Here is a 26,414-nt window from a genome sequence, read left to right as displayed (position 1 = left end):
TTTTTATTTCCTCGCTTAGTAACCTTGTTACAAACTGTTTTTGCAGCATTAAACAGATTGTAAAAATTTAACTACTAGCAACAAATAAATATGCAAATAAAATAGTAAATAAGAGAAAGAGTTGGAGGGAGTGCACCGAATTCGGCACTAAATTGAACACTTGATGATTTCGCAACTCCAATGTTACCACGAAGAAACGTCAATTGTTCCAATTTTGAGGTTCAATTGTTCAACCTTCAAATAATAAATAATACGATAAATTAAATTCCAAAAAAAAAGAGCCAAATAGCTGATTGCACTTTGATAGGTGAAGAGTGAAGATTAAAGAATGAGAGAATATGAGAGTTGAGATTGAGAATTGAGAGATGAGTGAAGAAATGAGGAAGATGGGAGGGGGGTATTTATAGTTTTTCAAAGGGGGGTTAATTTAAAAAAAACAAAATTGGGCTATTTGTGCAATTCAGCCGTTAGGCAATGACCATTTTCTGAAATTGACCGTTGCCAACGGTCAGATCTGGGCCCAGTTCTTAAAAAAAAAATTAATTTTTTTTACCGTTAAACCGGTCTGGGCCGGGTCGATTAACCGGTTTAACAACACTGTTCATCGACCGGGTTATAGTACTCCGGGTAACCGGTATTTCAAATGTAAACGGTGCAACTCGCCAGTCGCCCTTAACCCAGCCCAACCCAGCCCCCTTCTACCGGTCCGGGCCGGTTCCGGTTTTAACCGGTCTGGGCCGGTCCGGAATCGGGCTAGCCCAACCCGTTTAACACCCTTAATATGCACTAATGCCTATGCCTCCTCCGATTCATCACTGTGTTTTTATTACTATTGAGGGCTTGCAAAGAAGAAGGGGAAAAATAGCCGAGTCAAATCCCTGTTCTACTGATATCCTATACAGTCAAACTTCTTTATAACATCCTCGTTTGTTCCGAATATTTTTGGATGTTATAGTGAAGTGTTGATATAAAGAACATATATTATAACATAACATGAAAATTGGTTCGGAGAAAGCATGACTTTTATAGTGAAGTATTGTTATATAGGAATACTGTTACAGAGTGGTCTGACGGTATATTTTCTTTATTGCTCATGCCTATGCCTAACAAAATAGTTATGAAATCTGCATGGGAAAAACATTGGCTTCTCATACGGATCTTCCATGCAGCCAATTCGACAATTAACTTGAGCATGTTGTAAAATCTCAAGTCGCACGACTGATAACGGAGGGTCAAAATTAGCGATATATATCCAATTTTTTTCATCAATATCTTAAACGTAAATTGTCTATCCTTCCGATTAAATTATTGTATGATCTCTTAACTGCTACTACTCCTTAATTAGGCAATGCAATAAACTCAGTTCATTAACTTCAGAATATGTTCTAATATAGTGTTGGAAAACCTTTTAATAAAGTTATGTGTTGGCGCACTCAGTGCTTCCTTTTCTTCTACAGAAGAATTTGATGCATGCTACAGTAAGGGGAAAAGTTTCAATCTTTGAGGGGAATGCTATCAATCTTTTACAGATTTTAACTTTTTTCTTCATCTTATTTATAGTTAAAGTTTCAAGATCTTGAGGTAGTCAATGAGTCTTTCAAGGTCTCCGGATTTGCATTGCATGCTCAAGCACTCAATGTCCGATGATTATCACTACCTAAAGTTTTGACTGCATTACTGGATTCAATTTTATTTCATCTTGGTGTTATTCCTACTCGTTGCAGTTACATTTTCTTTTCAATCGTTCTCTTGTCGAGGGTCTATCGGAAACAGCCATCTGCCTTCCAGGGTAGAGGTAAAGCTGCATACATCTTACCCTCCCCAAACTCCAATTGTGGGAAACTACTGGATTTGTTATTGTGGTTGCTCAAGCACTCAATGGTGTGTCCTTAAACCATGGAAATCCTTGTGCTGATAAGAACTTTCTTCCGCCTCTGAGTAAATCCCACTTAGGTAAACTGGCATAAAGTGCCAAATTATTCCAAGTACAAGAGGAGAAATCAGTTCCAAAGAGGAAAGCTAAACCAAGGATGCCTATGTGATTAATCTCTTTTTGCTAAGTTGTTGGATTTTCAACATTTAATTTTAATTAGTATTATTGGAAAAACTGAAATAGATGTTTAATTTTCTGCAGGTTTCAACAGAATATAATGAATCTGTAACGACCTGACTGGTCATTTTGAGCAATTGCGTCCGGTTCGACAGTTTGAGGTCTCGAGCAGCTTCATAATATGTGTATTGACTTGCGTGCATGATTGAATTCAGTTAACGGATGATTCAGAGTCAAATTGGAAAAAAGAAACTAGTTTTGGAAGTTTAAACGGTGAGAATTTGACCGGAATTGGACTTTTGGGTAAACGGCCCCAGAATGGGTCGTGGATGATCTCAACAGCTTCGTATGGTGATTTTGAACTAAGGCGCACGTCCGGATTCAGATTTGGAGGTCCGTAGGGTAATTTGAGGCGTTTCGGCGAAAATTGGAAAAGTTGAAGTTTGGAAAATGAAGAAGTTTGACTCATAGTTGACTTTTGTGATATCGGGGTCGGAATGCGATTCTGAGAGTTGAAACAGCTCCGTTATGTTATTTTGGACTTGTCTACAAAATTTGGCGTCATTCCGGGTTGATTTGATAGGTTTCGGCACGAGTTTTAGAAGTTGGAAGGTTTGAAAGTTCCTAAGTTCGATTCATGGTGTGATTCATTATTTCGGCGTTGTTTGATGTGATTCGGGACCTCGAGCGAGTCCGTATTAGGTCATATGACTTGTTTATGTGTTAAGACGGGGTCCCGGGGGCCTTGGCTGTGTTCCGGGTGGGCTACGAGTCATTGTCCTCCTATTTTGAACTGTTGAATTTGTCATCTGGGTTCCTTCATCGCGTTCGCGTCCTTGCCATCGCATTCGCGTAGTGTTAATTTGGAAGGTGAGTTATTTCTTCTTCGCGTTCGCGTTCGCGAAGGTCTGCCTTCCCCTTCTTCACGTCTGCAGCCCTTCCATCGCGTTCGCATAGTAGAAATTAGGAGCTAGAGGCTGGTGGCTATTTTTTCTTCGCGTTCGCGACATTATACCCTCGTTCGCGTAGCTTCTGTCTTACTCTTTGCGATCACGTCCCTTTAACTCACGTTTGCATAGGGACTTTTTGGCAGCCTCATTCTTCTCTTCTTCGCGAACGCGAGCCGTTCTTCGTGTTCGCGATGCTTTAATATCTGGGCAGAATATAAGTTTTCCAAATCGAGGGTTAGGCCATTTTTAACATTTTTGGAGTTTTAGAGCTCGGTTTTGGGCGATTCCTTGTGGGTTTTTCAAGTAAAATGACTGGGTAAGTATTCTTAACTTAGAATTGATTATATTTCATGAATTTGTCTTTATTTGTATCATTTAATTTGTGATTTGAGTTGATGAAAATGTTGGTTTTTGAAGAAAATTCCTAAAATAAAAAATCATGATTTGAGAGGTCAAATGGTATCGGAATTTAATAAATTTTGTATGGTTGAACTCATATTGGAATGGGTATTCGGTTTTTGTAAAATTTATCGGGTTCTGAGGCGCGGGCCCAGGGGTCAACTTTTGGACCGATTTTTGGATTTTGTTAAAAATTGAGACTTTATGGTCTGGAATAGTTTCTTATGTGTTTTGTTTGTGCTTTGAAGTTAATTTGGTTAGATTTGAGCCGTCCGGAGGTCTTTTCACCCGAGAAGTGCATTATAGAGTATCAGTTTGTCATCTTTGAGGTAAGTATCTTGCCTAACCTTGCGTGGGGGACTTCCCCTTAGAAATTGAGTCTTCTATGCTAATTGTAGTCCATACGTGCAAGGTGACGAGTGTGTGCTCGGACTTATTTGTGGGAAATTTGGCCCTAGGGTTCTTAGGTCCTTATGTGGAAAGTAACCCGTTATGATTGGGTTTCCTAGTTGCTTAAATTGCCACTATATGCTCCATATGACGTTGTTAGCTTTGCTCTAATTCTTACGTGCTACATTAACCCTTAATTGTCTTAATTGAAGTGATTGCCTTCCTTATTGTTTTGATACTTCTTGATTGTGAGTTCCTCTATGACTTCATGCAAATAGGTTACATGTCCAATTGTTGTGGTTACCAGTATAGTTATCACGTGCTTGTTATGTCTTGTTGTTTAGTTGAGGTTTCATTGTGAAGTTAATTGTTGGTACAAGTTTGGTTATAGCTGATTGGACATATTTAATTCTTACTGTTGATTCCCTTGGCAGGACGTATTTATTCTTGTTGTTGACTCCCTTGCCGGGATATTATTGTTTCCTTATTATTCCCTCGCTGGGATTCTTTTGTGATTGGTGTTGATTTGTTATTGGGATCAGGTTGCACGCCGCAACAATATTATATGGGATCGGGTTGCACGCCGCAACATCATTATATGATTTGGATCGGGTTACACGGCGCAATAATATTATATGATTCGGATCGGGTTGCACGCCGCAACATCACTATATGATTGAGATCGGGTTGCACACCGCAAGAGTACTATATGATTGGGATCGGGTTGCACGCCGCAAAAAGAAAGAATAAAAGTGAATATTGATTCACTTTTATAGTGAGAACGAGAGTAAAAATACGAATGGTGATGCCGTGCACTTTCTGCTGATGTGTTTATTTGTTGTTAACAATTCAAATGTTTAAACTGTTTAATTCCTTTATTGTTGTGATCCTTTATGTTAGAACCCACAATGTTTTCAATACCTCACCGTGTATATATATATATACATGCGTCCTAATACTTCAAACTTCAATAATTGTTACATCCTTAATTCAATTAGTTTCTCAATTATATCCCCTTAAACCGTCTGAGGTTGTATTTTCTTAAAAAGGAATTTCTACTAAGTTTTAAGTTATTAACTCTCATGTTAAAGGTAATAATCCATTCGATGTTGTATTTTAAATTAAAAGGAGTACTTTCTTTACTCAAAGGATTTCCAAAGAAACAACTTCATCTTTTCTCGCCGGCTTTCCTAATTAGCTTAGAAATTGTAATTTTACTTGTATTAGGTAAATGAGACTTCTTAGACATATTGAGTGCATTGTACGGACGTTACGTATTGTATAGCGTGTGGATTTTGTTGTTAAAAGTGAAGTGAAAAAAAATATGGGGGCACAAAGTGCCATATGTGCTAAAGGTTCGGAAGTTGAGATTATGATAAGAGAAATCGAGGGTTGAGATGGTCGGGATTGTGTACTAGACATGATGTGATTGATTTAGTTGGCATTGCCTTCTTTATTTGGATACATTCTTACTTGTCTCTATTCTTGTTATGTCAGTGTTGATTTACTTGGTTATCGTTCGTTACTACCTGTGTTCTCCCTTTATTGTTCCTACTGTTTGTATTTTGATTTCTCTCCATTGTTGGTATTGCCTCGTTATCTTTATCTCGATATTTTATTATCATATCCTGTTCATTTGACCAGTAGGTGTCTTGACTGATCCTCGTCACTACCCCACCGAGGTTAGTCTTGATACTTTCTGGGCACCGCCGTGGTGTGCTCATACTACACTTCTGTACATTTTTGTGTACAAATCTAGGTATTTGATCTGTAGTAGTTGTGTGGGTCATTGCGATGGAGACTCAAGGTATACCGGATACAGCGTTCATAGGCCTCGGACTCACCTTTATTTGTACTTATTTCCATTTGTTGCTTTTGTTTCGGAGAAGTGATGTATTTATTTTGTATAACTACTCTTAAAAAAGCTTGTGACTTGTACCACTGATTTTGGGAATTGTACTTTGTTCAGAGTAATTTAACTTAAAGTTAGTAAATATCAATGTTATTTCACTTTATGTTAGGCTTACCTAGTTTAGAGACTAGGTGCCATCACGACTCTTTCGAAGGGATTTTTGGGTCGTGACAGAATTAAATGCCAAAAGAAGTAAATCATGAAATAAAAAAGAAGTGATAAAGATGTTGCACAAGTAAAAGAACAGGATAATAGAATGATGCAAATATGCAGCTGAAGGGAATGGAAAGTAGAAACAAAAATTACTTTGATGCATTTGTTTTAAAGTTTGCAAAGACTGACTGGGCAATCTTGATGTTCGAGGCTTTTTGAGAAGTATTTTTTTGTTCTGTTTTGCATAAAAAGTTAACCTTTTTAATATTTTCAACCTTGGTTTTTGAAATCTTCCAACAACTCAAATATTAGTGCAATTTATGTTCCAAATGATGGAAAGTTACACATTAACAAGATGGTTGAGTTCTTTCGTATATATGTATTTTCATTAGTATATGAATCCAGAATGGACTTAGGTATAAACGGTATCTCTTTATTCTTCTTGATATTGTCCACATTTCTGATCCCTATTTGCATTTTAGTGAGTTGATCTGGTATGAGAAGTTATTCAATAGCCCCTCCACACAGTTTTTGTGAATTTCGAATAATAGTATTCAATAGCCTCTCCACACAGTTCTTGTGAATTTCGAATAATAGTGTTCATGCCGGGTTGCTCGACTACGAAAGCTATCCACCTTATTAGGAGGTTGGTAGAGCAGTACAAGGATAAGAAGAAGGATCTACACATGGTGTTTATCGACTTGAAGAAAGCATATGATAAGGTCCCTAGGGAGGTGCTCTGGAGATGTCTTGAGGCAAAGGGTGTGCTGGTAGCTTACATCAAAGCGATCAAGGACATATATGATGGAGCTAAGACTAAGGTTAGGATTGTGGGAGGCGACTCGAAGCATTTCCCGGTTGTTATGGGATTACACCAAGGCTCTACTCTTAGCCCGTTCTTATTTGCATTGGCGATGGATACATTGACACACCACATTCAAGGGGATGTGCAATGATATATGTTATTCGCTGATGACATAGTCCTAATTGATGAAACGCGAGACGGTGTTAACGAGAGGTTGGAGGGTTGGAGGCATGCACTCGAGTCTAAGAGTTTCAAGTTGAGCAGGACTAACACAGAGTACCTGGAGTGTAAGTTCAGCACTGAGTCAAGGGAAGTAGGCAGGGACGTGAGGCTTGGATCACAGGTCATCCCCAATTGAGGTAGTTTCAAGTATCTTGGGTCGGTTATTCATGGGGACGAAGAGATCGACGAGGACGTCACTCACCGTATAGGGGCAGGCTGGATGAAATGGAGGCTAGTATCTAGAGTCCTGTGTGACAAAAAAGTGTCACTGATACTCAAAGGTAAGTTTTATAGAGCTGTGGTTAGACCGGCCATGTTGTATGGGGCAGAGTGTTGGCCGGTCAAGAACTCTCTTTTCCATAAGATGAAGGTAGAAGAGATGAGGATGTTGATGTGGATATGTGGGCACACTAGGACGGATAAGATTAGGAATGAGGATATTCGGGAGAAGGTAGGTGTGGCCCATGTGGATGACAAGATGTGGGAAGCGAGGCTCAGATGGTTCGGGCATGTGCAAAGGAGAAGCCTTGATGCTCCGGTGAGGAGGTATGAGCGGTTGGCTTTGGTGGATACGAGAAGAGGTAGAGGGTGGCCTAAGAAGTATTGGGGTGAGGTGATCAGGCAGGACATGGCACGACTACAGATTTCTAAGGACATGACCCTTGATAGGAAGGTCTGGAGGTCAAGCATTAAGGTTGTAGGCTAGGGGGTAGTCCAGCTTTTTCTACTTCACACCGGGGGTGAGGCGGGTTTGATAGGGTTGAATTTAGAGGTTAGGGATTAATGTTGAGTCCACACTATCCTTTCTGTTTATCATAGCGCCGGACCTTAATTACTGGTTATTGTTATTGCATGTCATCTAATTTATGATTTTTATGTTTCTATTACTATTTCTGTTGGCGTTATAAATGAATTGTCTTTTCTTGTTTTATTTTCGTTGTCCTGAGTTGGGGGTCTATCAGAAACAGCCTATCTGCCTCATCGGGGTAGGGGTAAGGTCTGCGTACACAATATCCTCCCCAGACCCCACTTTGTGGGATTTTACTGGGTCATTGTTGTTGTTGTTGTAGTATTCAAGATCCTCTGTTTTCGATTATCTAACAAATCACTTAATGAAAGTAGATTATTTTTTCATTCCTTTCCAAAATTCCATAATCCTTTACGGAACCAAATATGAATCTTTTGATTCATTCTTTCTGATAGGCCAACTCAAAGAGGGAAATGCAGGGGTGTTAGCGGTCTTTTTTGCCTCGCTTGCTACCGGAAAGAGAGAGCCGTTGTCAATATCTCAATAAAAAGCAAGGAGAAAAGCACAACGTGGAGAAATTTTACTTTGAGTGTGAGACTCGTCAAAGCTGGACATTTGGACGAGTGGGTCCCTTTTTTACCCCATTCTTCTCTCTTCTAATTCGTCTTTCTCATCCCAAATAGCCCTTTTTTATTTTTATTTTTTTTACTCTACCAGAAACCTCTCCTTCACTCTCCACTTTAGAATTCTAAGACATCACTTTATTTATCCTTAATGCAAAACTCGTCAGTGTAGAGGAAACGACATCTCTTGGGGAATATATGGGTTAACGATGGAAAAAATAATTTATGGGAAATGGGTTTATAGTTTGTGAAGGGGATTGTAGGATAAATTAGGGTGAAAAAAGTGACTAACGTATTTTCTCCTCACCTATCAACTTTGGTTCTCTGTTTTTCTCTATTTAAAATTTAATTTCAAATTATTATTAACTAATTGTTAATTATCTATTTAAGCATATAGATTTTTTTCCATCGCCTGAAAGAACCCAAAGCAGTCAGAGCAATGCAATATTAATTGAATAATTGTGGGTCATTATGTTAATAAAAAATGGCTTGGCACTGTATCCTTAAACAAAATCTCCATATTTCTTGCTTTTTGTTCTTTTCCAAATAATGATGAAGAATTTTAAGGATATCCATTTTACTGCAAAATTATCTGATTAAACTGCTTTATCATTTTATCTGCGGCTAGTTTTAGATGAAAAGCTTTGTGATTTCAGGAAATGATTTTATCTCTTTTGAAAACAAGTGAGAGAAGAATCAAAAGAGTGAGAAAACGAGTTTTGGGCTAAGGAAGGACCGAAGGAGAGAGTGATATCTTGAAATTTTGATTGGGCTAAGGAAGGAGAAGTTTATGATATAGTAAAATAAATAAAAATTAAAAGGGGTTGTTTGGGGGAGAAAGTCGAATAAGAAGAGAGAAAAATGGAGTAAAAGTGGGACCCACTAGTCCAAATGTCCAGCTTTGAAGAGCCTCGCACACATATGACATGGCATGTGAGACTCAAAGTAAAATTTCTCTACAATGTGGGCTTCTCCGAGCTTTCGGACATAAGCTCACTTTAAGAGATTTTAACAACACTAGCTTCAAAAATTATATCTTAAGGTGCAATAGTGTATCACAAAAATTACTGTGAATCACAAGAGATGATACCAGAAGCCAAAAGACTTATTAGGGTGATATTGTGATTCAATTAAACACCTTATGTTAATTAATATATTTCTATAGATATATGGAGATTAGGCACAAAGAAAATACAAATATAGGCAACTGGATTAAATGGCAATAATTTCGCAGCATCATATCTGCCTTACTCCCCATCCTTCCATGTTTAAACAAAAAACTAAAAGGAAATTTAAATACATAGAGAGAGGGGATGCTCTTTTTTCCTACTTAAAAGAAGATAACTCACTGTTTAAAGCTTGCTTTGGAGCAAAACAAAAGAAAAAGTGAAAATAGATATGTTTCTTTACAGTTATCTACTCGAGTCATACCCATTAAGCATAGAACAACAATGAAATTGCAAAATTAAGAAGTATGAAGAGAACTCAAAGAAAGTATTGAAAGAAAAAAAGACAAAGAAGAGGAGAAAAAAGATGAAAAAAAAGATTCGAGGAAAAAACAGAAAAGAGCAACGAAGAAGAAGAACTCCAATCTAACTTGATTCGAAGAGAATCTTCAAAAAAGTCTAAAAAATGAAATTACTACCATTATCTATTTCTTTGTCTCTACTTGCTTTTAATCATGCTCACAGATTTAACCCATAATAGTTATTGAATTGCGAAATTAGAAAGAGGAGAACCCAAAAGAAGCACATAAAGGAAAAACAGATGAAGGAAAAAGAGGAAAATAAATGGGCAAAATTAATTGAAAGAGGAACACAGCAGCAGGTAGAAGATCCAACAAGAACACAAACAAACATGAAAACAAGAGCATAAAGAAAGACTGTCGAAATTGTAGACGCTGAAGAAACATTTTTTGACAGTTCAAAGAAACAAAGGAAAACGCTAATGTTACACCTATAGCAACATTCAATTTACGCATAGGTTGCTGTAAACAGGAGTACAGAACCAAAATGTGGTTCTTCTAGACTCAATGGACCAAAATATGTGGGGGGAAATGGCGACCAAAATATGTATAACGCCCTTTTTAAGGGTATTATACGTGAATTTGAAAAGACGGGAGGTATAGCGCCCTTTATTACCGCGTTATACTTGAATTTGGAAAGACAGGAAGTATATCGCCTTTTATTACCGCGCTATACATATTTTGTGGGCTCACTAATAATCTTCTAGCCTTAACTGACATAACAATAATTTTTTAAGGTATGACGCCCTTATTTAAGGCGTTATACCTTAAAAAATTGTACCCCCGAACTGGTTTTGCCCTATTTAAGGAGGTTAAGAATTTTTAAAAAAATAATTCATAAATATTCTCAAGTCTTCTGAAATATTTCTTCGTTAAGTTGTTTTGCATTTTGTCATAATGTCTGAAGAGCAAAAAGTAAGAGTTTTATTATATTGGGGGGGGGGGGAGGTTGCGGTGGCGAATAACTCAGTAACCAATAGTTTATCTCCAAAATGTTATGTTAAGTTGCCACTTACAATGGAGTACGATAAATTGGTATCGTTGTTATGTAAAAAAAATGAGGGTGAGCAAACGCTCGGTGAACCTTAAAGTAACCGGAAGATATCCGTATTCTGTCACTCCTCAACGGGTTGCTTGTTATGCTGAGTTTAACATCGAGGACGATCAAACTCTGAGAGATTTTTTGAGGACTCTGGATAAATACTGGAAATTTCTTGCGATAAAAATATTGAAAATGTACGTCAAGGTTGAAGACGTTCGCAATAATGATATTGCGCAAAGCAGGGATATCCCTCAGTCATCGGGTGGTTATTTTGGAGCAATTTTAGCCGAAGAGGTTCCGACTGAAAGAGTTTGGCATGATCTAAACTTATCTCCCCGGGCGAATGAGGAGCGAGGAAATAATTTCTCTCTCCTACTTTACATAATCCACAAGACGAGTGGCAAACTTCAATTTTCCTTTGTGTTACGATGTTTATTTTTTGCTGTATTGAATTTGTATTAACACTCATATATTCCACAGGGTATACCGGCTAGATATAAATTTTACAAGTTATGAATCAATGGTCAATTGGAATATGTGTAGTTCTGGTATGTTGGATCATAGTGGTCCATCTGGGAGCATCACCAACAGGATAATGTCCATCATGGGATTTCAACATATTGATTTTTAAGTGAAGTGATATAGCTATACGTAAAGTATTTATCAATTTGAGTAACTCATTGTTTTGTTGGTTGTGCAGTGAAAACAAGTAACTTGAACGTCCTGTCCTGACTCAATTACCCAAAGACGACATATTTAATTGGGATCTGGCAGATACACAGAATCAAGGAAGAGAATAGTAATTATGACAACAATGTTGATGAGTCCGAAGATGACACACCCTTCCCTGATGAGGGTGATGATGAGGAGGAAGAGAATGTTGGACCTGATTTGACGAGGGAGCATGCTCCACCCCCTGTTAGACCAAGAGTGTACGAGTCTCACGTGCCATTTCATTCAAGGGAGATTCCCTATCTTGATCATTTTCCAAGTATGCCGGATGTGGATGTTGTCACAAGGGATATTGAAGAAATTCGGACAGTAATGTGTGATGAATCTAGACCAATAGTGCTGTCAAAGGGCATATTTTTTCCTGATAAAGCGCGCCTAAGCAGGGCGGTGAAAATGTACAGCGTAAAAGAGTGTCGTGAGATGACGGTATAGGAGTTATCTCTAGATGTATACAAGGTTATTTGTTGTAGATGATTTACGGGTTATAATTGATGTTGTGTGCGAGGAAGAAGAAAACAAATATGTGGGTTGTGGGTAAATACATTGGCACCCATAATTGTGAAATAGACACATTCAGTGGAAATCACTTTAACTTGGATGTTGACTTGATTTCTCTTGTCTTGATTCCACATTGCCACACCTTCTTTTTCTACCCCGGAAGGGGTATAGGGGAGTTTTTTCAATTAAAGTGACAATATTCGAAACGAGATTATTTATTTAAGTTCAGAGTCGCCACTTGGGATAATTTATGGTGTCCCAAGTCACCGGTTTAAAATCCTGAATCGAGGAAGTTTGACTCTATTTTACAGTCCGCGAAACACAAAAATCTGGGTAAGGAATTCTGTTAACCTGGGATAAGGTGTTAGGCATTTCCAGGTTTCGTGGTTTTTACACGGTCGCTCAACTATTATTATTGGCCTAATTAGCTGATTAATTATATGTTTTATACTCATCGTGCATTTTTAACCTTTGACCGATTTTCATTATTTATAGAATTATTCTGGAACAAGTTACAATTGTCGTACACTTGTTAGTTTGGTACACATTGCGAATCGCGTCACGGAAACCGTACCCATGATCTACAACATGTTTAAATTATTAACATTATTAATTGTTATGGGCAGGTCACATAAATGTACCCCCGGATTTAAAAATTAAGTATCATAACTACGTCAAGGAAACCGTACCCGCATCTATGATAATTTATTTAATTAACGCACCTAAAGCAGAATACGAGAGTTCGAAGCATTTTCTACATTAGTTAAGATATTGATGTGAGGGCCATAGACTATGTGATTAGATAGCACACCTCAACTTATTTACAAAATATATTGTACTCAACTAAAGTGAATTATGGTTGTTCAAGTTTAGTTTTATTAAAGTTCAATCTAAAACTACTAATTATAAGTAGGCATTGGATAATATACTAGGTATTTAGTTATTTTGGGAAAAACTGGGCCAGCAGTAGACACAAAACCGTCTAAAGATCCTTAAAAATAGAAACTGGGCTCGAAATTGAGCCCGGAAATGAAGGCGAACATCAAGCAGCATGAGTGGTTTAATTGGGCCAATAACAAGCCAAGCTTTTAAGGACAAGCCTTCAGTGTTTAAAACCTGTTTTGGTTATGTACGAAGCAAACTTGATGAAATAAATTATTGAAATCGATTGGTGCTCTAAATCAAGTGCAAAACGAAAAATTGGGTCATGGTAGAAGTGCCCCAGCTCGAAACTTGACTGGGCTGTCTCAATCTGGGCCAATGTCAGGCCTAATTGAGACTCGACTTCTTCAAAATCGATTGCAGCCCAGATTGCTTGAGAATTTCAACAAAATCAAAAGCATATCTTAAGACCAATCATTAGCATGCTATTACTGTTAACAATACAAGATCCAGAATCCTTCTTTTTCATAAATCCCATTAACTTGCACATGAAATAACTTTGCTACTATTGCAAATCGAGAGGTATGATAAAATTTCTGACCCTTGCCAAACATAACATGATTCAACACATACTGCATATTAATATGAACTCATTCATGTATTATCCTAACCCTAAATATGCAATCATGCTAATAACACTAAACCTTAAACTAACTTAGCTGAGGGTATTCAGCCATTCAAACACATATGGACAGCCTACAGTCAAACATTTTAACACAGTCCCAAATATTACAACTTTTAGGCATAGCAAACTGTCCAGCCACACATGAAACAACTAAAACCAATTCTAACTTTCAAACATCTAAACATTGTGACTAAATTATAGAATAAAGCATCAGTTTTAAACAGACTTAAACAACTGGAAAGAATCTTTAAATAAAAGAAATAAAAACAAAGAAGACATTAAACAAAAAGGAGAACCTGAGTTTTCTACTTCAAGCCAACATATTACAGCTTCACTTTTGCATTTCAAAGCTCATGAAGATACCTAGATACAACAAACAGAAGAAAAGAAACCTAGAAGTCAGCATAAAGGAACAAGAACAGAAGGCCGGCAGCAGTAGCACAACTCCAAAATTAAACCATGTTTAAGCCTTTAAAACCCCAGAAATTTCAAGAGAACTTGTTCTTGCTTTTCTTGTGAAAATCAGAGAAAATTTAGCTATTTAATGAAACAGTGCAGGACTTTTTGGGGTTTTTTCTAAAGTCTGAAATCTGTATCAGCATATGTGTAAATGAGTGAAGAAACGGTATTTTTATAGGCCTAAATGCCATGTGCTGGAAAAACTGAAATCAGGGAATTATTCTCTCACACAACCCCTAAAAACATCTTTCTAACAGAAATGGGACAGTTGACAACCTCTAATTGGTTTCAGCATTTTTTGCTGGCCAAATAGAGCTAGTTGCCCTAAATTCTAGAGGCTTCTACCCAGATTTCTTTTTGCATACCCCTCCCATGACCCCCTTAAGTTTCTATTTGTTCAATTAACCCCCTATAAGTATTGTTTATTCCCAAATCATGACCAACAACACAAGACCAGAATCAAAACAAAATAAAGATCGAAGGAACAAATCCTTATGCAATTAAACCTTTAAACTAACCCTAAATTTATTTAACATGAACCGAATCAGAAATGAAACAGAAACAGAAATATATAAACCTAATACTAAAATGAGTCCAAAACTAACAATAATGAACCATTTCTAAGAATTAAACCAATCAAACAGATCAATATATTAGACCAGAGAATCATAACAACAAAAGGAAACTAGAACTACAATAATAAACTAGACTGATTTAAAAGTTAGACTAATTAGACATAAGCTAAGACAAATTAAGAAACCTAATAGCAATTGACAAACCGATGAATTTGAGGTCAAACACCCAAAATAAGGAACCCTAAACTTCTTCATTTTTGGTCAAATAAAGGGAAAATTGAAGCAAACAGAGTGAAGAAAGAGAGAAGAAGATAAAGAAGAAGAGAAGAACGAGGAAATAGAAAGAGGAAAAGATTAGTAGATATAACTATAACAGTTGGCTCGGGCAGGACTCTGGCCTTCTCTGATTTAAATCAAAATAGGTGTTAATCGAATGTTCTCGTTGAGATCAAACGATTAACACCAGTTTCAGGCCTAAATCGTCTTTGGAAATTCAAAATCATGTGACTTAGGTTTTGCATGCTATAAGATATGAAATTTGGCCTGATTGGACGGGGTTTGAGTGAAAAGATTTAGGGATTTGAAAAAAGGAGGGGACGATGGTTGCAGGGTTAGATTTTAAGGTGGTTTGGAGAAGTTCCACAGCCGTGAGGCGATTTCCGGTGGCGGAAACGGTGGGTGGGATTTTAGGCGACTAGGGATTCATTGATTTGGAACTGGAGAGTGAAAATGAGTAGGGTACTGGGGGGCCGACTTCGGACAGCTATATAATAAGTTGATGACCAGTTCCCAGTCGTTGGATCTGGAACGATCAACAGCTGGGATTGAAACCTAGAGGAAACGACATCGTTTAGTGTTAAAGGGGTTGGACCGGGTAAAAGGGATTGGACTGGGCAGAATTGGGTCAAGAAAGGGGAATTTAATTCGGGCTAATTAACAAATTAGCCCAATATAACAAGACCAAACATTTTCCTATTTTCTTTTACTTGTTCTTTTCTCTCTCTTTTTTTTCTTTTTCTTTAATTAATTAAAAATCTAAATTGAGTCCTAAATTAATCTAATTTGCAAAATTAAGTTAATTATCTAATTATAATATTTACAAAATTAGTTGATCCTAATTTAAAGGAAAGAAAATGACTAAATTAGCATTAAAGGCTAAAATGTAAAATGAAAGATATTTTTTGTGATCTTCATTTTAATAAAGAAATAAATTAACGAATTAATCCTAAAATATGAACAAAAAATTTAAATGCAATGCATGATATTTTCTGATATTTTTTTATGATTTTAACAGAATTAGACGTGCACAAAAATGCAAACAATTAACAAAATTCTACGAAAAATCCTATAAAATTGCAAACAATTTGGGAAAAATCTATTTCTTTAATTTGTAGGAGTATTTCACATAGGGCAAAAATCACGTGCTCACAGTTGCCCCTCTTTTCTCGAAAACATGAAGAGTTTCCGGGCAAAGATAAAGTGAGCAAATACGAGCGATTTTTTCCCATTTGGATACTATATGAGAAGCAATTTTGAAAAGCCTGACCGAACCCTGCTTCCGAGGTTGCCTACATATCCTTGGCTGTAAAGGAATCAGGTCAGTGTAGTTCTGAAAGTTTTGGTAGCTGGGACTATCGAGAAGTTGTGATTTCACTGTCGTTGTCACTGCCGCTGCTACTGCTTGTTGAACTCCTTATTATACCGAGACAAAACGAAAAGAAACTAGACTAATCTATGATTTATGAGTTACAAAAATCCTATCTATATATCTTCAAACTTGATCTTGAAACCTTTGCGGTTTTGTCGCGCATCTTGAACTGTTGACTTGCACTCTTGAGGCAAACTTTTACTATTTCTAACTTGAATTGGCCTCATTCCTCAGGCGGGTTCCTGCTGTTGTCTTGAGCCTACTTCTAAAATGAATTCCCTTGTTTTCCAGGTGGGCACCTGATGTTGAAACTTGAAATGAATTCCCTTGTTTTCCAGGTAGGTGCCTGATGCTAAAACTTGAAATGTATTCCCTTGTTTTCCAGGTGGACGCCTGATGCAAAAACTTGAAATGTATTCCCTTTTTATCCAGGTGGGCACCTGATGCTAAAACTTGAAATGTATTCCCTTGTTATCCAGGTGTGCGCCTGATGCTAAAACTTGAAATGTATTCCCTTGTTATCCAGGTGAGCGCCTGATGCAAAAAACTCGAAATGTATTCCCTTTGTTTTCCACGTGGGCGTCTGATGCTAAAACTTGAAATGTATTCCCTTGTTATCCGGGTGGGCGCCTGATGCCAAAACTTGAAATGTATTTCCTTGTTATCCAGGTGGGCGCCTGATGCTAAAACTTGAAATGTATTCTCTTGTTATCCAGGTGGGCGCCTGATGCAACAACTCGAAATATATTCCCTTGTTTTCCAGGTGGGTGCTTGATGCAAAAACTCGAAATATATTCCCTTGTTATTCAGGTGGGCGCCTGATGCAAAAACTTGAAATGTATTCCCTTGTTATCTGGGTGGGTGCCTGATACAAAAAGTTGAAATGTATTCCCTTGTTATCCAGGTGGGCGCTTGATGCCAAAACTTGAAATGTATTCCCTTGTTATCCACGTAGGCGCCTGATGCCAAAACTTGAAATGTATTCCCTTGTTATCCAGGGGGGCGCCTGATAGTAGGCGATATAGTTGATATCTACACCTTAATATGACCATACTTTGTTGTTGTTCTATAGATAAATTGCCAACAAAATGCTCTAAATAGTGTTCTTTTGCTTAGCAGGGAATATTATATGAGAGGAAGCAACATGGAGTGTTTTGGAGGCGATAATGTGAAGAAAAACACCCACTCGACAAGTACCCGAACACAAAGAAGCATAAATGGCCTGGGAAAGAAGGCCATCGAGACCGCGGTGAACCACGACAAGTTACTGAAGTGAGGTAGAAAGGTCAGCTTTCACCGCGGTCGACCGCGGTTGGCCGCGACCGCGATGCACTGTTCACGCAGCTGGAAGTTTGAAAACCAAAGTGTAATTTCGGGGAAACTTTTGTAAAACCCTTATAAGCTTTAGAAACTCGCCCAACTGAAGGGGGAAGCTAATTTTAGACTACTTTTGGAGGAAGAACAAGTGTGAGAAGATCAATAAAACATTAGAGTTTTTCTATCTCCTTTTAATTCTTGCAATTTTACATTATGAACAATTTAGTAGTTTTCTCTTATTTTGTTATGAGTAGCTAAATACTTATCTAGGGTTGATGGAACCAATTGTTGGTTGAAGTTTTGACTCAAGCTGTTATAATCGAGCCGGATTTATGATATGATTGTTCAACTACGTTTTGTATGGTGATTAATTGAATGTGCCCTTGATTAATCGTGTTTAATTACCTTATATTGCTTGAGAAAGAGTATTAGGTTAGACAGCGGTTGAACAACACCACTTTTGGGTAATTGAAGAGATTCATTACTTGAACTTAAAAGTGGGTTTAGAGATAACAAAACTTTGGTGGGATACTTTAGAGTTGCATAACTATTGTCAGCTAGAGTAGTTCGAGAGAATGCTCTAGTAAATTATTGTAGTTGATCGAGAGATAATTACGATAACCCATAGCTCTTAATCCTCATAGAGTATTATGGCGAGATTATAGCGGAAGAGTCAGGACCTAAACTAGCAATTGGGGAAATCACTTCCCTAGACCTTTTTACCATTAAATTATCTTTGTTTTAGCTTACCGTTGTTTTTAATAGTAGTCGAAGTAGTTAAACAAAAGCCCAATCGTTATTGATCAAAAATCTTGCATCTAGAGATTGATTGAGTTGATAATAACATTGCCGAAGAGGGTAATAGATAGGTTAGTTCCATGAGGATTCGATTACGGACTTAAAAACTGGATTATATTTACAGCGACCGCTTTGTCCTTTAAAAGGCATAGTTGGGCATTATCAAATTTTGGCGCCGTTGTCGGGGAACTAACGGAGTTATGTATTACAACTTAAAAGTAGTGTTAAAATTATTAGTTCAAATCAAATTTCAAAGGTGTTAAACATTTTTCATTGAAATTCTAACGTTTGAACTCTTGTGGAATTCAGGTGTATGCCTAGAAATTCTTCGAGGACTGGAGAACTGCTTGAAGGACTTTCAGACCCCGAGAAAACATTCAGGGCATTGAACCGTGCCAACAGGAGGATCCAACAAACACAACAACCACACCAGCTTGAATTTGACATGGGTGACGTAGATAACGTCAACGAAAACATCAGGGATGAGCCAGTTGACCCAAACGTCAGAGTGGTGGCACCTCTTGTGCTAGAAGCTGCACTTTATGATTGGGCTCAACCCACAGCTGACAACCTGGCAACTGCTATAGCTGTGCCCGCAATTCAAGCGGAGACATTCCAGATCACCAACAACATGTTGCATCTGATGCAGAATAAGGGATTGTTCTCCGGGTCACATATTGAAGACCCCCAGCAACATTTGAAATTTTTTTTGTCAATTTGTGTGACTCAAAGGCAGCCAAATGTGACCCCAAAAGCTATCAAGCTATTACTGTTCCTGTTCTCTGAGACTGGGGAAGCTCAGACTTGGCTGAATTCGCTCCCAATCAATTCCTTGTCACCTGGGAGGAATTAGTAAAGCAGTTCCTGAATAAGTTCTACCCACCCAACAAGACTGCAAGGCAGATTGATGAAATATTGCATGCGATGCGCAACCCGATCCCAAAATAACCTCACCATACGGGTCCTCGGCCCTACTCAGTCAGAAATCTCTAAAAGCCACTCAGGCACATAAAAATATGATGCTCAGCCCAAAATATCATTTAAGATGTCAAAACAGAATAAACAAGACTGAGTTATAAAAACAGTAGAATATAGCATGACTGAGTACAAATATAAAGTCAAAACAGTGAGGAATAGTAGTAAAAATCCCCTAAGGGTCCAAAACAGTTAGCATGAGGCCCAAATATAGCATTCAGCCCAAAACATGATGATAGCAAATAGTTTTTAATCAAATACGCAGTAAAACAGTCATACAGGGCGGACTAAGTCACAATTTCCAACGGTGCACGACCCCACGCTCGTCATCTAGCGTGTGCGTCACCTCAAAGTAGCACAACGATGTGAAATCCGGGGTTTTATACCCTCAGGACAGCTACAATCATTACTTACCTCTATTCGGTCTAAACTCTAGCCCGCTATGCCTTTGTCTCTCGAATCGTCCTCCGGATGCTCCAAATATAACCAAAATCAAAGCATAACCATCAAAATATGCTAAGGGAACAAAGCCCACTCAAAAGTAATCAAATTACAATACAAATCCCGAAATTAAACAAATCCGACCCCCGGACCCACGTGTCCGAATTCGATAAAAATTATATCAACAAACTCCTTGTCTTCCCACGAGTTCATACATACCAAATACATCAAAATCCAACCAAAAATGACCCCTCAAATCCCTAGATTTAGGTCTTCAATTTCCAAGCCCTAGCTTCCAATTTTTAGGCTTAAATTCCACAAATTCCATGATTAATTAGGTAGAAATCACACTAGGATTGAGTATTAGGTCCATAAATCTTACCTCCAAGTGTTTCCCCTTGATTCCCTCTTCAATCCTCCTCAAAAAGCTCTAAAATCGCCCAACAATGCTGAAACTTATACCCAAATCGCGGATATGGCCTTTTAAAATATTCTGCCCAGCTATTCAAAATCCTTCTTTGAGAATGCGGTCAACGCCTCACGTTCGCGAAGCACAAACTTAAGTTGACCATTTTCCCCTGCATCGCTAACACGACCCCATGCATGTGAACGTGAAGCCTTAGCTTCACAATTCAGCGCGAACGCGAAGAATAAACTAACTTGGACCTATCTGGTCGCATATCCTCTACACGAATGCGGCAGAGCCCTCGTGAACGCGATGACCATTGATCTCGACCCTTCGTCATCGCGGGACCACCTCTGCGAATGCGAAGTTCAACTTCACAGCCTCCCATCTTAACCCTTCACGAACGCGGGACATGCATCGCGGACGCGAAGGTCAAAAACCTGCAACACCAACAGCAGTTTTTCTACAATATCCTCCCACATGAAATGGTCCGTTTAACCACCGAAACTCCCCCGAGGACCTCGGGAAACATGACAACATATCCCATAACATCATTCAAACTTGTTACAACCTTCGGAACACTTAAAACAACATCAAAACACCAAATTTGCATCGGATTCAAGCCTAAGAATTCCAAAAACTTCCAAATTTCGCTTTTGATCAAAAAGTCTATCAAACCATGTCTGAATGACCTGAAGTTTTACACAAATGTCAAAAATGTCACCACGGACCTACTCCAACTTCCGGAATTCCATTACGATCCCTATATCAAAATATCACCTATCAACCGGAAAACGCGAAAATTCCAATTTCGCCAAATCAAGCCTAAATCTACTTCAGACCTCCAAAACACATTCTGATCACGCTCCTAAGTCCCAAATCACCTCCCGAAGCTAACCAAACCATCGAAACTCACATCCGAGCCCTTTATCACATAAGTCAACATCCAGTTGACTTTTCCAACTTAAGCTTACTCAAAAGAGACTAAGTGTCTCAAACCTTACCAAAACCTCTCCGAACCCGAGCCAACCAACCCGATAACACATAATATAGCTGAACAAGGCAATAAGAAGCAGAAATGGGGGAAATGGAGTAGTAACTCATGAAACGACCGACCGGGTCGTTACATCCTACCCTTTTTAAACAAACATTCGTCCTCGAACGAGTCAAGAAACATACCTGAAGCCTCAAACATGTGAGGGTATCTGCTCCGCATCTCCTGATCAGTCTCCTAGGTAGCCTCCTCTACGGGCCGACCTCTCCACTGCATTTTCACTGAAGCTATATACTTTGATCTCAACTTCCGAACCTGACTCTCCAAAATAGTTACTAGCTCCACATCATAAGTCAAATCATCATCTAACTGAACCGTGCTGAAATCCAAAATATGAGACGGATCACCAATATACTTCCATAGCATAGAAACATGAAATACCGGATGCACACTTGATAAGCTGGGTGGCAAAAGCAAGCTCATAAGCCACCTCCCTAATCCTTTGAAGCGCCTCAAAAAGCCCAATGAACCAAGGACTCAATTACCCTTCTTCCCAAATCTCATAACACCCTTCATAGGTGAAACCTTTAACAGAACCTTCTTACCAACCATGTAGGACACATCTCGAACCTCCCTATTAGCTCTTTTGTCTTGACTGTGTTGTATGAAGCCTCTCCTAAATCACCTTCACCTTGTCTAAAGCATCTTGCACCAAGTCTGTACCCAATAGCCTAGCCTCACCCGGCTCAAACCAACCAACTAGAGATCTACATCGCCTACCATACAATGCCTCTTATGGAGCCATCTGAATACTCGACTAGTAACTGTTGTTATAAGCAAACTATGTGAGTGGTAGAAATTTATTCCATGACCCTCCAAGATCAATGACATAAGCGCGCAACATGTCCTCCAATACCTGAATAGTGCTCTCGGACTGCCCGTCCGTCTGAGGGTGAAAAGTTGTGCTCAACTCAACCTGAGTACCCAAATCTCACTGCACAGACCTCCAAAACTGTGAAGTAAACTGAGTGCCCCTATCTGAAATGATGGACACTAGGACACTATGCAAACGAACAATCTCCCGGATATAGATCTCTGCCAACTGCTCTGAAGAATAGGTAGTACACACAGGAATGAAGTGCGCGGACTTGGTCAGCCAATCCACAATCACCCAAATAGCATCGAACTTTTTCAAAGTCCGTAGGAGCCCAACTACAAAGTCCATGGTGATCCTCTCCCACTTCCACTCTGGAATATCCATCTGCTGAAGCAAGCCACCCGGTCTCTAATGCTCATATTTCACCTGCTGACAATTGAGACACCGAGCTACAAATCCCACAATGTCCTTCTTCATTCTCCTCCACCAATGATGTTGCCTCAGATCCTGATACATCTTCGCAGCACCTGGATGAATGGAATACCGCGAGCTATAGGCCTCCCCCATAATCAACTTCTGAAGCATATCTACATTGGGCACACATATCTGGCCCTGCATCCTCAACACCCCATTATCACCAATAGTCACATCTCTGGCATCATCATGCTAAACTCTGTCCTTACGGACAAGCAAATAAGGATCATCATATTGGCACTCTCTAATGCGATCAAATAAGGATGATCAAGAAATCACACAAGCCATTATCCGACTGGACTTCGAAATATCCAACCTCACGAACCATTGGCCAAGGCCTGAACATCAACTGCAAGAGGTCTCTCCCCAACTGGAATATATTCCAAACTTCCCATACTCACCGCCTTCCGGTTCAAAGCATTGGCTACTACATTGGCCTTCTCCGGATGGTACAAAATAGTAATATCATAATCCTTTAGTAACTCCAACCATCTCCGCTGCCTCAAATTAAGATCCTTCTGCTTGAACTAGTGTTGGAGGCTACGATGATTAGTAAACACCTCACAAGACACACCATACAAATAATGCCTCCAAATCTTCAACGCGTGAACAATGGCAGCCAACTCCAAATCATGAACGGGTAGTTCTTCTCATGGGGCTTCAACTGACGAGAAGCATAAGCAATAACTCTACCCTCCTGCATCAACACACACCCAATACGGACTCGTGAAGCATCACAATACACGATATATGAACATAAATCTTATGGCAAAACTAACACTGGAGTTGTGGTCAAGGCAGTCTTGAGCTTCTGAAAGCTCTCCTCATACTCATCCGACCACCTAAATAGAGCACCCTTTTGATTCAACTTGGTCAAGGGCGATGCGATAGATGAGAATACCTGAACAAACCGGCGATAATAACCCGCCAAACCAAGAAAGCTACAAATCTTTATGGCTGAGGACGGTCTGGTCCAACTCTGAACTGCCTCTATCTTCTTTGGATCAACCTGAATACCCTCACTGGACACCACGTGCCCCAAGAAAGCCACTGAACTGATCCAAAACTCACACTTGGAGAACTTTGCATAAAGCTTCTCATCCCTCAATCTCTGCAACACAACTCTCAAATGCTTCGCATGCTCCTCCTGACTACGCGAATACACCAGAATATCATCAATGAAGACTATGACAAACGAGTCAAGATAAGGCTGAAACATGTTGTTCATCAAATGCATGAATGTTGTTGGGGCATTGGTCAGCCCAAAAGACATCACCAAGAACTCATAATGACCATATCGGGACATGAAAGCTGTCTTAAGAATATCCGAGTCCCTGATCTTCAACCGGTGATAACCTGAACAGAGATCAATCTTGGAGAACACTCTAGCTCCCTGAAGCTAGTCAAACAAATCATCGATACGAGGCAAACGATACTTATTATTGATTATTACCTTATTCAACTGCATGTAGTCAATACACATCCTCATCGTGCCATCCTTCTTCTTCACAAATAGAATAGGCGCACCCCAAGGCATCACACTAGGCCGGATAAACCCTTTATCAAGGAGTTCCTGAAGCTGCTCTTTTAACTCCTTCAACTCCACTGGTGCCATACAATACGGTGGAATAGAAATGGGTTGAGTTCCCGGCACCAGGTCAATACTAAAATTAATATCCCTATCCAGTGGCATGCCCGACAGGTCTGCAGGAAACACATCAGGAATATCCCTCACAACAGGAACAGAATCAATACTAGGAGTCTCTACACCGACATCCCTCACAAAGGCTAAGTATGAAAGACAACTTTTCCTAACCATACGCTAGGCCTTCAAGAATGAAATCACCTTACTAGGAACATAATCGTTCGAACCTCGCCACTCAATCCGTGGCACACCTGACATAGCCAAAGTCACTGTCTTAGCATGACAGTCCAAAATAGCGCGACACAGGGATAGCCAATCCATGCCCAATATAACATCAAAGTCTACCATACATAACAACAAAAGATCCACTCGGGTCTCCAGACCCCCAATAGTCACCACACATGATCGGTATACACGGTCTATAATAACCGTATCGCCCACCGGAGTAGATACACAAACAGATGAAACAAGAGACTCACGGGGCATATCCAAATAATGAGCAAAGTATGATGACATATAAGAATAAGTGGAATCGGGATCAAATAATACAGAGGCATCTCTATGGAAAACTAAGATAATACCTGTAATCACAGCATCTGAAGCAATAGCATCGGGTCTAGATAGAAGTGCATAGAAACGGGCTTGATCGCCACCTGATCGACCTCCCCCTCTAGGGCGACCCCTAGCCGACTAACCTCCACCCCTAGCTGGGTGGGTGGGTGGTGGTGAAGTAACTGGCTGACTCCTCTACTGAGATAAACTCCCAAGATGACGAGGACACTGCATCTACATATGACCCAACTCTCCACACTCATAGCAACTCCCTGGTGCTAGAGACGGGGACTGAAGGGAACCCTTAGCACCAGAATGACTAGCAGATACACCTGGCATAGAAGAGCCCTGAATTGACAGAGCACGGGATGAACTCTGGTCCGGAAGGGCACTGAGAAATGACTGGCCCTGATGAGAACTATGAGAACCATGACACGATGATGCCCTACGATAACCTGGGCGAGCTGACTAAGCATGCCTAAATGGACGGCCTCTATCGTGCTAAAACTGACCCCTCGAAGGAGCACCACTATAACTACCAGATCCCCGAGGCCTCTTGGCCACCCTATCATCTTGCTCCAGGTGATGAACTGAATCAATCTCGTGAGCAATGTCAACAACCTCCTCAAAAGTAGCACCAGACACCCTCTCCCTGGTCATGAGAATTTGAAGTTGATATGTGAGGCCATCGGTGAACCTCCTGATCCTCTCTCTCTCTCTCTCTCTCTCTCCATAGGAACCAACCAAACAGCATGACGAGCTAGCTCCGAGAACCTCATCTCATACTGCGTCACAGTCATCTCTCCCTGACACAACCACTCAAACTGCCTATGCAGCTCCTCTCTGCGAGACTGTGGCATATACTTCTCCAAAAAGAGAACGGAGAGCTGTTGCCAGGTAAGGGGTGCTACACCAATAGGCTTCCCACCAAGTGAAGGCAGCTCTAGAAAACTGAAAAGTAGTGAAAGCAACCCCATTGGTCTCCAGAATACCCGTCGTACGAAGAATCCACTAACACTTGTCCAAGAAACCCTGGGCATCCTCGCCCTCTGCACCACTGAAAATCGGAGGCTGAATTCTACCAAAGATCTCCAACCTGCACTGCTCGTCCTCTAGCATGGCAGGAGTTCCATAGTTCTGAACAGCTGCAATCGGCAGAGCTGGAGGTGCCCCCGGTGTCTGAATCCCTGCACAACCTACTCAGGTGTGAGAGCGGTGGGAGTCTGAGTACCTTCCCCGGCCTGAGAAGTAGCTGCGATTGTAGTAATTGAGACTGCCTGAGCTAAGCTAGTGCATACTGATAAAATCTGAGCCAGGGCCTCCTAAAGACCCGAAATCACAATGGGCACAGCTGGTGCCTGAGCTGGTGCTGCTGGAGCATCCACAACTGGGACCTGATCCTGAACTGGGGTGGCTGGTAGATCTACAGGTGCTGTCATTGCTACTGTGCGGGCTACACCCCTGCCCGTACCATGGCCTCGACCGCGTCTTCAACATCTAGTGGCCCCAGCTGGTGGCACTGGTGGTCATCCATCCTGAACGGTCGCTTATGTCCTCATCATCTGTGAGAGAATAGAATAATAGAAGTTTAGTACTCAGATCAACAGATTCGCATGACAAGAATTTCAAGAATATGA

The 26,414-nt window shown here is 39.8% G+C and overlaps 1 protein-coding gene across 1 annotated transcript; it reads left to right on the top strand.

The window, feature by feature from the left end:
• Window positions 1-6,456: 6,456 nt before the first annotated feature.
• On the top strand, window positions 6,457-6,810 carry LOC142182235 (secreted RxLR effector protein 78-like). The gene has a single exon (XM_075256355.1). The coding sequence runs from the start codon at window positions 6,457-6,459 to the stop codon at window positions 6,808-6,810; it is 354 nt and encodes a 117-aa protein (XP_075112456.1).
• Window positions 6,811-26,414: the final 19,604 nt, after the last annotated feature.

Source organism: Nicotiana tabacum, chromosome 6 (genome assembly GCF_000715075.1).
Source record: "Nicotiana tabacum cultivar K326 chromosome 6, ASM71507v2, whole genome shotgun sequence".
In the NCBI taxonomy this organism is placed as follows: domain Eukaryota; kingdom Viridiplantae; phylum Streptophyta; class Magnoliopsida; order Solanales; family Solanaceae; genus Nicotiana; species Nicotiana tabacum.
This window is presented reverse-complemented; position numbering and strand designations above follow the sequence as displayed.

Bases quoted from the DNA above. Each gene is read 5' to 3' on its own strand.
- LOC142182235 (XM_075256355.1), top strand. From the start codon at position 6,457: ATGCCGGGTTGCTCGACTACGAAAGCTATCCACCTTATTAGGAGGTTG.